At 44.7% G+C, this 16700-nt stretch overlaps 1 protein-coding gene across 1 annotated transcript in view; it reads left to right on the top strand.

The window, feature by feature from the left end:
• The window catches only part of CCDC158 (coiled-coil domain containing 158), a gene marked incomplete at both ends in the record, with an annotated part of 60436 nt that overhangs the window by 31536 nt on the left and 12200 nt on the right, over positions 1-16700 (top strand). Inside the window, 6 exons of the mRNA XM_081333328.1 lie at positions 3858-4010; positions 6760-6872; positions 7905-8063; positions 10724-10816; positions 11518-11634; positions 13480-13621. Coding sequence (XP_081189454.1) covers positions 3858-4010; positions 6760-6872; positions 7905-8063; positions 10724-10816; positions 11518-11634; positions 13480-13621 — 777 coding nt within the window. The remainder of the gene's footprint in view (positions 1-3857; positions 4011-6759; positions 6873-7904; positions 8064-10723; positions 10817-11517; positions 11635-13479; positions 13622-16700) is intronic.

Here is a 16700-nt window from a genome sequence, read left to right as displayed (position 1 = left end):
CACCATATCCACGCACTCAAGTTTACCCAGCCTCGGCGCATGAAATAAAACAGGATGCTACCAGTATTAGCTTCACTCTTTCCAAATTCTTGCTTCCCCAATTCGCCAGATCAAGAATCTGCCTGGGAAGATTTTCCCCTACTTTCTATATAGGATAGACCCCCAAAAAAGAAGCACACACATGCAGACCTGAAAGCTACATTTATTAGAACAGCAACAGTAACCGAATCTTGCAGAGTCTGGATCTGCTCCCTTTCCTCTTTCTTTCGTGAGAATTGAGAGCGGGCAAAGGTCTGTCTGAGGCCTTTTCAAAAACTGTTTCCTTGGCCTGGAGTCAAGTTTCATTTATCTATTGTTGCCTTACTGGTGGTGGATCTTCCCTCAGTCCTTCCAGCTCATTCCCTTCCTTTTCTGCATGAAATGAAAAGAAGGACGAGGGGTGACGTGATAGCAGCGTTTTCAATATCTCAAGGGCTGCCCCAAAGAAGAGGGAGTCAACCTCTTCTCCAAAGCACCTGTAGGCGGGACAAGAAGCAACGGATGGAAACTCGTCAAGGAGAGAAGCAGTAGCAATAGTACTTAATCTTATATGCCACTAGAACTAAGCAACCTAGAACTAAGGAGAAATTTCCTGGCAGAAGAACTGATCGGTGGAATGACTTGCCTTCAGAAGTTGTGGATGCTCCAACACTGGAGGTTTTTAAGAAGAAATTAGACAACTTTTTGTCTGAAATAGTATAGGGTTTCTTGCTAGAGCAGGGGGTTGGACTAGAAGACCACCAAAGTCCCATTCTATTCTGTTCTGTTCTGTTCTACTCTACTCTACTCTACTCTACTCTACTCTACTCTACTCTACTCTACTCTACTCTACTCTACTCTATTCTATTCTATTCTATTCTATTCTATTCTATTCTATTCTATTCTATTCTATTCTATTGAAACTCAAACACTTTGGCCACCTAATGAGAAAGAAGGACTCAATGGAGAAGAGCCTAATGCTGGGAAAGGTTGAGGGCAAGAGAAGAAGGGGACGACGGAGAATGAGGTGGCTGGATGGAGTCACTGAAGCAATAGGCATGAGCTTAAATGGACTCCAGAAGATGGTAGAAGACAGGAAGGCCTGGAGGAACGTTGTCCATGGGGTCGTGATGGGTCGGACACGACTTTGCAGCTAACAACAACAACATTCTATTCTATTCTATTCTATTCTATTCTATTCTATTCTATTCTATTCTATTCTATTCTATTCTATTCTATTCTATTCTATTCTATTCTGTTCTCTCTCTATTGTATTGTATTGTATTGTATTGTATTGTATTGTATTGTATTGTATTGTATTGTATTGTATTGTATTGTATTGTACTGTACTCTACCCTACCCTACCCTACCCTACCCTACCCTACCCTACCCTACTCTACTCTACTCTACTCTACTCTACTCTACTCTACTCTATTCTATTCTATTCTATTCTATTCTATTCTATTCTATTCTATTCTATTCTATTCTATTCTATTGAAACTCAAATCCTTTGGCCACCTGATGAGAAGGAAGGACTCACTGGAGAAGAGCCTAATGTTGAGAAAGGTTAAAGGCAAGAGCAAAAGGGGACGACAGAGAATGAGGTGGCTGGATGGAGTCCCTGAAGCAGTAGGCGTGAGCTTAAATGGACTCCAGAAGATGGTGGAGGACAGGAAGGCCTGGAGGAACGTTGTCCATGGGGTTGCGATGGGTCGGACACGGCTTTGCAGCTAACAACAACATTCTATTCTATTCTATTCTATTCTATTCTATTCTATTCTATTCTATTCTATTCTATTCTATTCTATTCTATTCTATTCTATTCTATTCTATTCTATTCTATTCTATTCTATTCTATTCTATTCCATTCCATTCCATTCCATTCCATATAACAAAGAATGACAACAACAGTCAGTCTTGTTTCAATCAACTTTAAAGGATAAAACACAAAGAAACCCATCCTCAAAAGACAAGATGAAGACCCCTAACCCTCTCTTCTTATTTTTTTAATAAGCCTGCCTGAGAAGGAAACCCCACATGCCTCATTAAATTCTCAGTGTCGCATTTTCCCGAAATTTTGGTTGTCTCTGCCCGGTATCTGGTTGGATGGATCTCTTACTCCTTTCAGTGTCTGACCGTCTTAAAATGAAATTTCCCCACTTTCATTCCTGCATGGGCATCACTGGTGGAGGTGGAGCATGGGATATCGCATGCACCCCAATGCCGGGGCACAAATGTTACGAACTGTGTTTTTGCATTATGAAACAAGCAGGCGAGTCCAGCCATTTGTGCCGTGACTTCCTAACACAGGCGACTTCATTTTGATGTTGGCTCGAGTCGTCCTCAGGTCATCCTCAAGTTACAACCATTCGTTTAGGGACCGTTCCAAGTTACAACAGCACTGAAAAGAAGTGACTTATGTGTTGTGATTCAGCATCAGCCTGTGGTTTCGGCAGCTGAGTCGGACGATTCTGAAGAGGAGGAGGAGGAGTGGTTTGGAGAGCCTTTGGTGTCAGAGGGCGACTCTGATGCACCGCAGGACTCTCAGCCTGGCCCCTCCCATCTTGTTCCTCCTCAGACCCAGCTGTGTGAGCACGAAGGATTGGAAGAAGACGGTCCACAGCTGACTCTGTTCAGGGACGCTAGGAGCAGGAGGCAATCTAGCAGAGCAGAGCAGAGGAAAGCAATGAGGCAACTCGGGAGAAGGCAATGAGAAGCCACGCCTTGGGACTGCTGATAAAAGGGGAAGGTGTGGGAGGTGCTGGTTGCTAAAGGCAACCGTTTGAAGGTCTTCTGCTAGAGTCCTGGTCTGTTATTCTTGTTTGACTCTTGTTTAACCTTTTTGGTTTAAGTCTTGTTTGAACTTTTCGCTTAACTTTTGTAAATAAATTTGTTTGGGTTAGTTCCAGCCTGTTGATTATAAAAAGGGGTTGTCCCTGACATTCAAACAGGGCCGGTCGTAGGCTGGAACAGAACATGTTTTTCCACACATATGGCTATTGCAGCATCCCCATGGTCACGTGATCAAAATTCGGACACTTGGCAAATGGTTCATATCTGTGATGGTTGGAGTGTCCAGTGGTCACGTGATCTCCTTTTGCGACCTCCTGACAATCAAGGTGAGGGGGGAAGCGAGATTCATTTAAGAACCGTGTTACTAATTTAACAACGGCATTGATTCACTTAACAACAATGGCAAGAAAGGTCGTAAAATGGGGCAAAACTCGCTTAACAACCGTCTCGCTTACCAACCAAAATTTTGGGCTCAGTTGGGGTTGTACGTCAAGGACTACTTGTATGCATATCTCTTTGCTGTTCCTTATCTCACATCTGCCTGACATCTAATACATCTAATTGTTTAAACCAGGGGTAGGCAACCTTGGCTCTTTTATGACTCATGGACTTCAACTCCCAGAATTCCTGAGCCAGCCATGCTGAGGGGAAAGGGAGAGGTTTCCAAGCTGAGCCATGCTGGCTCAGGAATTTTGGGAGTTGAACTCCACGAGTCATAAAGCAGCCTAGGCCTAGGCCAGGGGTAGGCAACCTTGGCTCTTATGACTCGTGGAGTTCAACTCCCAGAATTCCTGAGCCAGTCATGCTGAGGGGAAAGAGAGAGATTTCCAAGCTGAGCCATGCTGGCTCAGGAATTCTGGGAGTTGAAGTCCACGAGTCATAAAGGAGCCAAGGTTGCCTACCCCTGGTCTAAACCTTCATCTAACTGCTGACTTCCCAACGAGTCTCTCTGCTTCTGAACTGAATTCATTTTGGGTTTTATTTACACGGAAGTAACATAACACAGGACTGCGTGACATGATTTGGTTGTTTCTCTTTGGCTGCAGAGGAAGCAGAAGTGATCAGGAATGACTACCGAGAGAAAAATGAAGATATGGAAGCAATTGTGAGCAAACTGAAAATGCAGCTGAAATCGGCTCAGATTGAATTGGAGCAAACCAGGGCCACTTTGAAGACCATGGAGGGCTCCGATGGGCATGGTAATTGTGTTACTTTCATTGAATAGAATTATTTTCTTTGTCTATGGAGATTCTCAGTCACCCAGGTCATGGTTGTTCCAAAGGTGCTTTCTCCCGACTAGAGGATTCAGGTGACCCCGAGGGCACAGATAAACCTCCAACTGGCCTCCACAATTCTCAGAGAGAGTACTAATGACCAGATGACTGCAAGGAATATAAATCCTTCCATTCCCCGCCATTCTGTCAGAACTGAAGAGGCTTCTTGGAGGAGAAGCAAAACGTCTTCAAGGAAAACACGAAGAAAGTCCAACTGCCTTTTGAAAAAGCACCTTTTGGACAATTATTTTCCTTCTTTTGCAAGGGGTAGAATGGTTAAACCTGTTAGTTTTCATCAAAGGGTTTTCATACAGATTTTCACACGGATGCTATTAAATCTGATCAGAGCATTTAGTACAGGGGTCTTCAAACTTGGCCCTTTTATGACTTGTGGACTTCAACCCCCAGAATTCCTCAGCCAGGCATGAAAACCCCTGATTTAGTATGACATTATAAGATGATTTGATTCTCAGCTAGAGACGACCACAGATCTGGAGTAGTTAAGGGACATACAAGTAGATCTCGACTTATGACTATCATAAGTCATGATGACCGTAAAGGGAGTCAACCCAATTTTACAACTTTTTTTTTGTGGCTCATGCAATGTGCCAGTTGTTAAGCAAACCCATTGTTCATGTATGGGGCATTTTTTTTGCTGAAAACCAGAAATAAATGCTGGTTTTCAGCAAAAACATCATTGATTGCAGTCATGTGACCAAGGGATGCTGCAAATGGCCACAAATGTCAGCTGGTTGCTGAGCGCCTGACATGTGGTCACATGACTATGGAGGTGTGTGGCTTGTTGGAACTTCATAACTGGATCATAGGTACCTTTGAGGTCTCTGTCATAATTTCAAATGGTCGATAAAGGACTGGTTGTAATTTGAGGACTACCTGTAGTTAATGAACATTAATTGTTAGCGTTCATTAGAGACTGGAAATTGGTATCTTTCCTTATCTCCAATAAAAGCAGGAATTTTGCTTCTTTGGGTAAACAGAGATCTCTAACAGAAAATTCTTGGTATTCTCACTAAAGTACAATTCCCAGCATTCCTTGGGGAAGAGCTGCCATAGACAAACCACACAAAACAGTTACAAGTTGGCAAATATAAGGATATAATAAATGGAAGCTTGCAATGGAATTTATTTTTATTCTGGGTAGGGAATACTGTAAAATGCATTGTCATTCTCTGCTGGAGTGTGTTGTACTCATATCGATTTTTTAAAAAGCGAAGGTTCCTTCAAGTTATGGTAGATTTATAAATTCAAAATTTATGTAGAATTAGGTAAAGGTAAAGGTTCCCCCGCACATGCGTGCTAGTCGTTTCCGACTCTAGGGGCCGGTGCTCATCTCCGTTTCAAAGCCGAAGAGCCAGCGCTCGTCCGAGGACGTCTCCGTGGTCATGTGGCCGGCATGACTGGATGCCAAAGGCGCACGGAACGCTGTTACCTTCCCACCGTAGTGGTCCCTATTTTTCTACTTGCATTTTGACGTGCTTTCGAACTGCTAGGTTGGCAGAAGCTGGGACGAGTAACAGGCGCTCACTCTGCTACGCGGCACTCGGGATTTGACCCGCCAAACTGCTGACCTTCTGATCGACAAGCTCAGTGTCCTAACCCACTGAGCCACCATGTCCCCTATGTAGAATTATGTGTAGGTTAAACTTACAGGTCTATTCCCATCATTCTGTCTCAAATTGTATGAGGCTATTTCTGTGCTGAAAAATTCTTCCAGGATCCAATCTGGGTCAATCACCGGGACCAAAGGTTTTGTCTTCTGAGTGTTTCCCTGAAAATAAGAATGGGTCTTTTCCCCCCCCCCCCCCCGCCTCCAAAAGAGCCACCAGATCTTATTTTCGGGGTAGGCCTTACTTCACCTCCAGCACCGACAGCCCCACCCAGCCCGTCCACTTCTTTTGGGGCTGAAGTTCTGCAGCTGCATTCAGGCCTGCACTTTGCAGTCAGGCCTTTCCAGAAGGGCCTAAGCAGCCGAGTACAGAGCTATGGATTGAATCCTTAGCTTTGTGCTCGGCTGCTGAGGGCTTGCAGAACTGAGCTACGGATTGGATCCATAGCTTGGTTCTTGGCTGCAGAGGCTTTCCGGAAAGGCCTGTGACTGAGAAATGTAGATCTGGTTGCAGAAGAGGCATCAGAAGAAGAAGTGGGCCGGCGAGGAGAGGCCTGGCTGCAAGGAAAGTGGGGGCGGGGTGGGTGGGGCAGCTCCACACTGCCACCCTGCCCTAGCTTGATTTTTAGGTGTGTGCCTCGCCCCCACACTAGGGCTTATTTTTGGGGTAGGGCTTATATTAGGCCTACCACCCCCCCCAAAAAAAATCAAGCTAGGGCTTATTTTCGGGATAGGCCTTACTTTCCAGGAAACAGGGTGTGGTGCCTGTTGTGTGTGGCTTTTTAGATGTTGACTGGGGTGTTGATGGCTGGCTATTAAGTTGTTGGCCATTGTTTCCTTGTGCTTCCAAGCCCTCGCCTCCTAAGTACTTGATAAGCTGGCGGTAAAGACAAAACCTCTTTGGCCCCTGTGATCGACCCACATTGGATCCTACTACATTATCCTGGGACACGTATATTCGCTTTCATTTGTGGGGAAAAACTTGCCCGTTTCTTGCCAAGAATTTTCCACTTTCCACTAATGCTCTGGAAATCTTCTCTTTCACAGCCATGAAAGTTGCCATGGGGATGCAGAAGCAAATTACAGCCAAACGAGGGCAGATCGATGCTTTGCAGAGCAAGATTAAGTTCTTGGAGGAAGCAATGACTAATGCAACTAAGGTCCAGATTGCTGAATTATGGAACTGTGATAAATGTAGCCCAGTACAATGCTCAGGCTAAACGTTGAAAGATTATTATGGGTGCAAATCTGTCTACAATATGATTGAAAGAATGAAACATCTAGCTCTAGTTAATTACCATGAACCTTATCACAGCCCCTATACATTTAATATAGGTTTTTTTGCTAAAGACCTTAACAAGTGATTCTCAACCTTTTCTTCAACATGGACCCCCTTTAAATAGTGAGTTCTAGTCCTGCCATAGCCATGAAAGCCAGCTGGGTGACTTTGGGCCAATCACCAGGAGACGGTGAGTTCTAGTCCTGCCTTAGGCATGAAAGCCAGCTGGGTGACTTTGGGCCAATCACCAGGAGATGGTGAGTTCTAGTCCCGCCTTAGCCATGAAAGCCAGCTGGGTGACTTTGGGCCAATCACCAGGAGACAGTGAGTTCTAGTCCCACCTTAGCCATGAAAGCCTGCTGGGTGACTTTGGGCCAATCACCAGGAGACAGTGTGTGGGGGGCTAATGGCATGATGTGAAAAAGGATAATTGGAGCAAATTTTGTAAGAAACTCCGCCTTAACGTATTTTGTCTCTGAAAGTAGCTTTCAGTCACAAAACCCAATGCAGTTCCCCTGAATTCCCTTACAGAAAAAGTCAAGTGCCCGTTCCATCACAACTTAATTGAAGTCCCTCAAGATCAGGGGTATTTGTAAGGTATAGTTAAGCTTGTAAGCCGCCCTGAGTCTTCGGAGAAGGGCGGGATATAAATGGAATTAAAATAAATAAATAAATAAATAAATAAATAAATAAATAAATAAATAAATATTAAAATGGGCACCACACACATCAAAAACAGGTGGATCTTCGACCACACGTCTGTGGGCAGCTCTTGACTTTTGTGTGGACATTCGTTGTGATACCTCATCTTTGGAAATCAAAAGCAGTGTGGTAGTTGCTGTTCCTTGTTCAAGATTCTGCAACCTTGTTTTGTTATTTTTTTTCTCTCTCTCTCTCTCTTTTGCCCACACAGGAAAAACATTACTTGAAAGAAGAGAGGATCCGATTAAGTCAAGAACTGAGCTGCATGGCTGCTTTAAACAACAAATTGGCTGGAGAATTAGAAATCCTGAAGTCCCAGGATAAACGTTTAAAAGATAAACTTCTGACGATGGAAGCTGCTCTAGATAAAGTAGGTTTCCTTAACCCCTCTGCACTTAGTCTTCGACTTACAACCATTTGTTTACTGACCGTTTGAAGTTCCAACGGCACTGAAAAAAGTTACTTATGACCAGTGCTTTTTTGTAAAAGAAAAAGGTGCCGGAACTCACACATGTCATACAACCCGCCTTGCCTACCCTACAAAGTTCCATCCAAAAAAGGTACCGGAACTCTGTTCTGAGCGTTCTATGAGGAAAAAAGCCCTGCTTATGACCACTTTTCACACTTACGACCATTGCAGCATCCCTCATGGTCACATGATTAAAATTTAGATGTTGGGCAACTGACTCATATTTAGGATGGCTGCAGTGTCCTGGTGGTCATGTTATCACCTTTTTGTGACCTTCTGACAAGCAAAGTCAATGAGGAAGCCAGATTCATTTAACAAACAGGTTACTGACTTAACAACTGCAGGGATTCACTTAACAGCCGTGCCGAGGAAGGTCGTAAAATGGGGCAAAACAAAGCTCACTTAACAACTGTCTCGCTTAGTGACAGAAAATTTGGACCCAATTGTGGTTCCTGTGGAGAACTAAATGTAATTCTTCTTTCCAGGAATTGCCCTAAGACAGGGATAGGCAACCTTGGCTCTTTTATGACTCGTGGACTTCAACTCCCAGAATTCCTGAGCCAGCCATGCTGAGGGGAAAGGGAGAGGTTTCCAAGCTGAGCCATGCTGGCTCAGGAATTCTAGGTATTGAAGTCCACGAGTCATAAAAGAACCAAGTTTGCCTACCCCTGGTATAGGGTCTCCTGCCTGAGCAGCGGGTTAGACTAGAAGACCTCCAAGGTCCCTTCCAACTCTGTTATTCTGTTATTCTACTCCAAATTCCTTCAGGGATGCTTGGTCTAACACATAGACCAGGGGTAGGCCACCTTGGCTCTTTTATGACTCGTGGACTTCAACTCCCAGAATCCCTGAGCCAGCCATGCTGAGGGGAAAGGGAGAGGTTTCCAAGCTGAGCCATGCTGGCTCAGGAATTCTGGGAGTTGAAGTCCACGAGTCATAAAAGAGCCAAGGTTGCCTACCCCTGCCCTAAGAGAAGTCAGGTTTAGCACAGCGTGTTGAAAGCCAAACAATTACCCATGGAACACTGCAGGGAGCCATGTGCAGATCTGCACACTGGGGAAACAAAACCACCACTTCATAAGCGCATGGCACAACCTAGGAGAACAAACCCATCAGGACAAGATTCAGCAGTCCATCTGCATTTAAAAGACAATGGCCACTTTTTTGAAGACTGCAAAGTCTATATTTTGGACAGAGAGGACCGCTGGTTTGAAAGAGGGTTCCAAGAGGCCATCAATGTCAAAAACTGAACAGCCGTCGCTCAACAGAGGGGGAGGGATATAACATCACCTACCTGTCTATAACACAGTCCTTTCAGCAGTTCCAAGAAGGCCCCACACCCCTTTGCACCACTCAGGTGACCCCGAGGACACAGATAAACCTCCAAGTGGCCTCAACGTCTCTAAAAGAAGGCAAATGACCAGCTGTCTGCAAGGAGTATAAATCCTTCCATTCCCCACCATCCAGTCAGAGCTGAAGAAGCTTCTGGGATGAGAAGCGGAACGCCTTCAAAGAAAAACAAGAAAAGTCCCGTTGCCTCATGAAAAAGCACCAATGGGATAACCTGGATGACTGAGTATCTCCATAGACATTTACCCATAGAACAATTGGGAATGTCTGCAGAGGAAATAGAAACCAGTCAAGATGGAGGGCCCGACTGTGTGATCAAAGCCCCGCCCCTTTTTAACCTGTCCAAGGGGGCCTTTGATCACAAGAGTCATGGCTGCCATCTTAAGTTTTGGAACTTCACCCTGCAGACATCTCTGAGAATGACAGAAATAAATACATTTGTCGCCAGAGGGTTTGCCCTGTTCCTGAGGCCCCAAACTTTGTTATTAGGACTCCAATATGGTGTGAGTGTTGAGTATGGCTTCCTTCTCTTCATAAGGACGTAGAGATGGGAAGTACTGAACTTTCAGAGGGGTTCTGCTCCTTCAGTACTTGCTTTGTGCCGAGCCAAACACCTTCCAAAGTGTGAGGTTGAAACTTCTACATCTTCTTCACCTTCCTGCACGGTGGCCTCAAAATTTTAATAGTATCTCTCAAACATTGTAGATTACTGGTTTCTCAACCTCGGCCGCTTGAAGATGTGCGGACATCATGCCAGCTGGGGAATTCTGGGAGTTGAAGTCCGCACATCTTCAAGTGGCCGAGGTTGAGAAACATTGTTGTACATGTCACGTTTGGCGTTGAAGTTCTTCACCAAGAATTTGGTGGTCCTTATCTGGTTTAGATATGATGGTTGGATGTGACAAGCAGACCATGAGTTGAAAAGACAGTTTAAAAATTCAGCCGTGCCTCCTAATTTAAAGTTAAAGTTAAAATGTGCTACTAGCTACAGAATTGGTACGAGATACCTAAATAAATAGGATTGAATTTGTCTTTTTGTTCAAGAGAACTAAAAACCATAGAAGAGACGGTTGGATTCACAAATAGGGTTCCTGGTTTTCTCAAAACCAGTTCTTGATAACTGGAAACTGTCTTGAATGCTACCAATGGTACTAGATGCAAAATCCATATCACATCCCAGTGGTAAATAACCCACTCCCGATTTCATCCAGGCGTCTGTACAGTTTGCGGAGTGCCAGTGCATCATCCAGCGGCAGGAACAAGAAATGATGCGCTACAAGCTTCAGCACACGTTAGACGTGAAAGTAAGTAAGTCTTCTGCTTCGCCTATACTTTAAAACCACGTCTGAACCATTGCAGGTGGTCCTTGACTTATAACAGTTCGTTTAGTGACATTTCGAAGTTACAACAGCCCTGAAAGAGATGACTTATAGGACTGTTTTTCACACTTACAACCACCACGGCATCCCCATGGGTCATGTCATCAAAATGCAGATGCTAGGCAACTGATTCAGATTTATGACGGTTGCAGCATCCGGGGGGAGGGGCATGTGTTCCCCTTTTGTGACCTTCTGACAAGCAAAGTCAATGGGGAAGCCGGATTCCCTTAACGACGGTGTTACTAACTTCACAACTGCATTGATTCGCTGGCAAGAGAAGTCGTGAGACGGGGCAAAACTCACTAAACAACTGTCTCACTTAGCCACGGAGACTTTGGGCTCCACTGCGGTCATAGGTCAAGGACTACCTGTTCTATTGAGCTGTGGCGGTGCAGTGGATAGAATGCAGTACCGCAGGCTAACTCACTGTTCACTCCGGGAGTTCGATCCTGATGGGGCTCAAGGTTGACTCAGCCTTCCATCCTTGCGAGGTTGGTAAAATGGGGACCCAGATTGTCGGGGGCAACAGGCTGACTCTGTAAGCCCCTTAGAGAGGGTTGTAAAGTACTATGAAGCGGTATATAAGTCTAAGTGCTATTGCTATTCATAAGCATATCTTTCCTCAGGAGCTGCAGGGACCAGGACACACTGTGGGTTCCTCCTCCGTGAAGCAGCGCTATTCAACCTTGCCTCACTCGTCCAGTGCGCCATCATGTCAAACATTTGCAGGCCATATAGCTCATGTAAGTACCATGTCTGCTCTGGAACACGAAACATGATGGCAGCCCTCCTAACTCTCTTCCTCCATCCTCTATCCAGCTCCGGTGTGGGCTGCCTCTTGTCCCCCCAGTTTCTGGAATGTGCTCCCTCCTTCTTAGGAAACTACCCTTTCTGTTGCTAAGCGAAGCGTTTGTGAAGTGAATTTTGCCCCGTTTTATGACCTTGCTTGCTACACTTGTTAAGGGGGCCACCGCAGATGTTAAGTTAGTAACACGGTTGTTAGGTGAGTCTGGCTTCCCCGCGTTGACTTTGCTGGTCAGAAAGTCGCAGGAGGGGTTCACATGATCCCAGGACGTTGCAACCATCGTAAATACATGCCAGATACCGAAATTGCTGGAATTGGGTATGTCTAGTCCAGGGGTAGGCAACCTTGGCTCTCTTATGACTCGTGGACTTCAACTCTTCAGCATAGCTGACTCAGGAATTCTGGGAGTCGAAGTCCACGAGTCAAAAAAGTGACATGTATGCCTACCCCTAGTCTAGTCTAATGAAGAGAAGGGCCAGGGGTGACGTGATAGCAGTGTTCCAATATCTCAGGGGCTGCCCCAAAGAAGAGGGAGCCAAGCTATTCTCCAAAGCACCTGAACGCAGGACAAGAAGCAACAGATGGAAACTGACCAAAGAGAGAAGCAACATAGAACTAAGGAGAAACTTCCTGACATTTAGAACAATTAACTGGTGGAACAACCTGCCTCCAGAAGTTGTGGGTGCTCCAACACTGGAAGTCTTTAAGAAGAGATTGGACAGCCATTTGTCTGAAATGGTATAGGGTTTCCTGCCTGAGCAGGGGGTTGGACTAGATGACCTCCAAGGTCCTTTCCAACATCATCATCATCATCATCATCATCATCATCATCATCATTATTATTAATCATCGCATAGTCAGCCAGATGTTCAGACTGGATTTGGCATTTTTGTCTACCTATCGAGTCCTTACCAAGGACCTGGGATAGGCAGATGTGGATGTTTGATGGTATTACAGATATCGTTGCAGCATGGAAGGAGTTCCTAGTAAGGCCGCCTTTTGCAATTGACTAATGGCGAATTTGTCAATGCCAATGGTGTCCATGTGGTGCTCCAGTTGTTTTGGGATTGCACCCAAGGCTCCTCCTCCTCCTCCTCCTCCTCTTCTTCTATTATTATTATTATTATTATTATTATTATTATTATTATTATTATTATTATTATTATTATTATTATTATTATTTCTGGATTTTGATAACATGACTATGGGGATGCTGCTTTGTATCACTGCAGGCTTTTCTTCACTGGTTGAGAATCATGTTCAACTTTCTGAATATTCCTTCTTCTGTCTTTAGTCTTTTTAATTCCCAAACTTTTATTATTTTAGCTATATTTTACACTTTTCGCTGTAGCACTCATTAATTATGTCAGTGAATCAGACGTACAACTCTTGTTCTCGATTAGATTGTGTGTGTTAAATGAATGCATTTTCTTGCAAGGAACAGAGGAACTTTTTAATTCCTCAAGATTGCAGTATCTTCAATAGTTACAGGCAGGAAATTATCTTCTTTAGACCTGTGCTAGGAGTTCTGAGGGGGGATGAATAGTATGCAACTACCTAGCAATTTCTCAGATCTCCAGATTCTTTTAGAAAATTATGTGATGAAACACTAAACTGTTTCTTGTCACTATCGAGGGAAATAGTGCTTTAGGGAGAGGGTCCGTGTGTGTGTGTGTGTGTGTGTGTGTGTGTGTGTGTGTGTGTATGTATGTGTGTATGTGTGTGTGTGTGTTTCACTAATCAAATCCTCATGAGTCTTTTCAAAATCCATATTTCCATTCAGATACCATCCAAACTTAATTACACCAAGGAGGATCCACTGCGAGATTTAAAACAGTTCCTTCAAGAATTGCGAAGCACAATTGATGAAGTTCCTTCTGCGATTCTTCCCAAAACAGAAAGTGACAGCGATCCTGACTTGAGCAGTACGCTGTAAGGCTATGCAAAATATTGGTAACTTCTGTGTTTAGGATCTCATTTTGGAAATGCATGATCTATAGGCAAAGGGGACTTTGCCAAGGATAATAACAGACATCAGTGGACGTCTCACCTGTGCGGAGTTTGTGTTTATCCATTGAGATTAAATTTTCCAAATTGAGTTCAGTTTGTCTTTACTTCCTGGACACACCCGTGTTGTCTTCTTGGCAACAGTGGAAAAATCACTTGCCATTGTCTTCTCCTGGGATGTTTTTGCAACTACCTCATTCAGTTTATGCCCTGGTATTTTTCATGGGTCTTTCAGCCAAGGTACAGGTAGTTCTCAACTTGCAACAGTTCATTTAGGGACCATTCAAAGTAACCTCACTGGAAAAAGTGACTTATGACCGTTTTTCATACTTACAACCGTTGCAGCATCCCCGTGGTCATGTGATCAAAATTCAGATGCTTGGCAACTGACTCACATTTATGACGGTCGCAGTGTCCCGGGGTCATGTGATCCCCTTTTGCGACCTTCTGACAAGCAAAGTCAATGGGGAAGCCAGATTCGCTCAACAACCGTGTTACGAACTGAACAACTGCGGCAATTTGCTTAAGAACTGTGGCAGAATAAGGTCGTAAAAGGGGGCAAAAGTCTCTTAAGAAGTGTCTCACTTAGCAACAGAAATTTGGGGCTCAATTGTGGTCGTAGGTTGAGGACTACCTGTATTAACCAGATGCAAACTTTGTATAACTTTTTGAAATCAATCAAGATAGCTAGATGTTGCATTCTAGCAGGATGGATGGGTGGATGGATGGATGGAAGGACGGAAAGAGGGAGAGAGCTACTGTATACAGCAGACATGTCAAACACAAGGCCCGGGGGATGGATCGGGCCCGCGAAGTGGTTTCATGTGGCCCACGAAGCCACCCTGGAAACAGTGAGGGAATGGCCCCCACTGCCTTGGTTCTGGCCCAGAGACCCTCCTTCTGCCAGAGACCCTCAGATCAGTCCCACTCCTGCCCGGGCCCCCATAGGCACCCTTGATGCGAATGATGTAGAACTGGCCACGTCCACCCAATAGGCCATATGCACTCTAGCCACACCCACCCAGTAGGCCACACCCACCCAGACCACACCCACCCGGACCCTTGAAGGCAACCGCAATGCTGATGCGGCCCTCAATGAAATTGAGTTTGACACCCCTGGTATACAGTATACACAAAGACACACATAAGGTTTAATAACTAAGATCTCCCTTTGAAGATATTTTTGTATCAGTGCTGAGAAAGTCAAAACTGTGAGATCTATTTCCACATGGAACAGAAATCTGGCTAGCTGAAGACATGGGGTCATTCAATATAGGAAAAATTCATATTAACATAGGGATGATAGGGTGATTAAACCTCTCGGATGAGTAGTAGGAGACCACCGAGTAGGACAGAGGTATCCAACCTTGGCAACCTTAAGACCTGTGGACTTCAACTCCCAGAATTCCCATGCATGCTGAGGAATTCTTGGACTTGAAGTCCACAAGTTTTAAAGTTGCCAAGATTGAACATCCCTGGAGTAGGGTATGTGTCTGAACTACAGCTCCCAGTATCACTTGCTGGAAGCCATAGCATTGCATTTAGACAAAACACCTGCACTGCAAGAAGGTCAAGGTAAACTGAGGAAAGAGAGGCAATTTCTGCCGGCTGTGCATTGCAAAAGTGAGTATATCACAGGTTTTCTGCACCTGCTGACAAAGTGCTTTGTGTTTCTATATTTATTATGGGGGGGGGGTGCATTTTGCCTGCTGCTTGCCCTTTGTCGACTCTGTGGCCTGCTTCCAGATGCTATTCACTGTTAGCCCTGCTTTTCTCTTGAAGGAGTAGTAATTGGGGAAGGGTCTTGCTTGTTACTAATTGTTCCCTTTTGCTTCCTCTCCTGGCCTTCACCTACATTTTTCACATCATCTGGATTGCTTTTGAATGTGGCTTTAGAGCTTTAGAGACATGTCAAGCTCGCGACATCACGTGACGTTGCATGATGTATTGGAGCTTTTTCCCCCAAGGCCAGCAACGGGATAGGCGCGGTTTCTTCATGACGCATCCGGCCTGCGGGCCGGCAGTTTGACACCCCTGCTTTAGAGCGATTTAAAAGAGCACTGAAACCTTGTTCAGAAAGTCAGCTGAGAGTGAGACAATGGGTAACCAAACTGAAAGATCCTATGGAGCTTTGTTTTTATAAACAGGTAGTCCTCGACTTACAACCGTTAGCTTAGCAAGTGTTTAAAGTGATGTTGGGGGAAAAAATGATGTCTGGTTCCAAGCCGGGAGAAAGATGCTGAAAATTAAAATGGGAGGCTAGCTGCTCAGAAAGGAAGATCTCTGTTTATTGATGAGCCAGAAAGTAAAGTGACAACAGCACGTTTCTGGGGTGGCTGACAAAATGGAGTTGAGAATAAAAAGTGGGTTTTTATACATTCTTTGGGGTTTTGTGATTGAGATGCCTGTTCCTGTGTAAGAATATGTCCTTTAATATTTTAATGGCTGTTGCCAGATTCTTATGGGGTCGTGGCTGGCTCTTCAGGCAAGAGGGGAAATGCAAATCCTAGGTGTTTGTCTGAGCAAATCTTGTCAGTTTGGTCTTGCCAATCGTGTTGCTTATTTAGGGTTTCTGCCTGTCCTTTTGTTTATGGTTGGACTCTCCTCTTCAGGTTTCTGCTTCAGGAAGACTGGAGCTGCTTTCTGCCTTTAAGAAGACATCTCTCCTCTTCTCCTTCAGGGGAAATATTCTATTCTGCCTCTTTTTAATATTTTATTCAGGGGAACGGGGGTGGTGGTGGAATCTTCCTACAGCTATAACAGCAGTGAAAACAGTGATTTACGAGCAGTCCTCAAACTTACAACATTGTCACATTATCAAAATTCAGGCACTTGGCAACTGGCGTGTATTTACGATAGTTGCAATGTGTTGTGATCGCGTGATTGCCACTTGCAACTGTCCCAGCCGGCTTCCAACAAGCCATGTCAAGGGGGGGAGGGAAGTAGGATTCGCTTAACGACTATAGCAATGATTCACTTGACGACTATAGCAATTCT

This window comes from Vipera berus, assembly GCF_964194415.1.
Source record: "Vipera berus genome assembly, chromosome: 7".
NCBI lineage: Eukaryota > Metazoa > Chordata > Lepidosauria > Squamata > Viperidae > Vipera > Vipera berus.
Note: the sequence above shows the minus strand (reverse complement) of the source record. Positions and strands in the feature narration are given on the sequence as shown.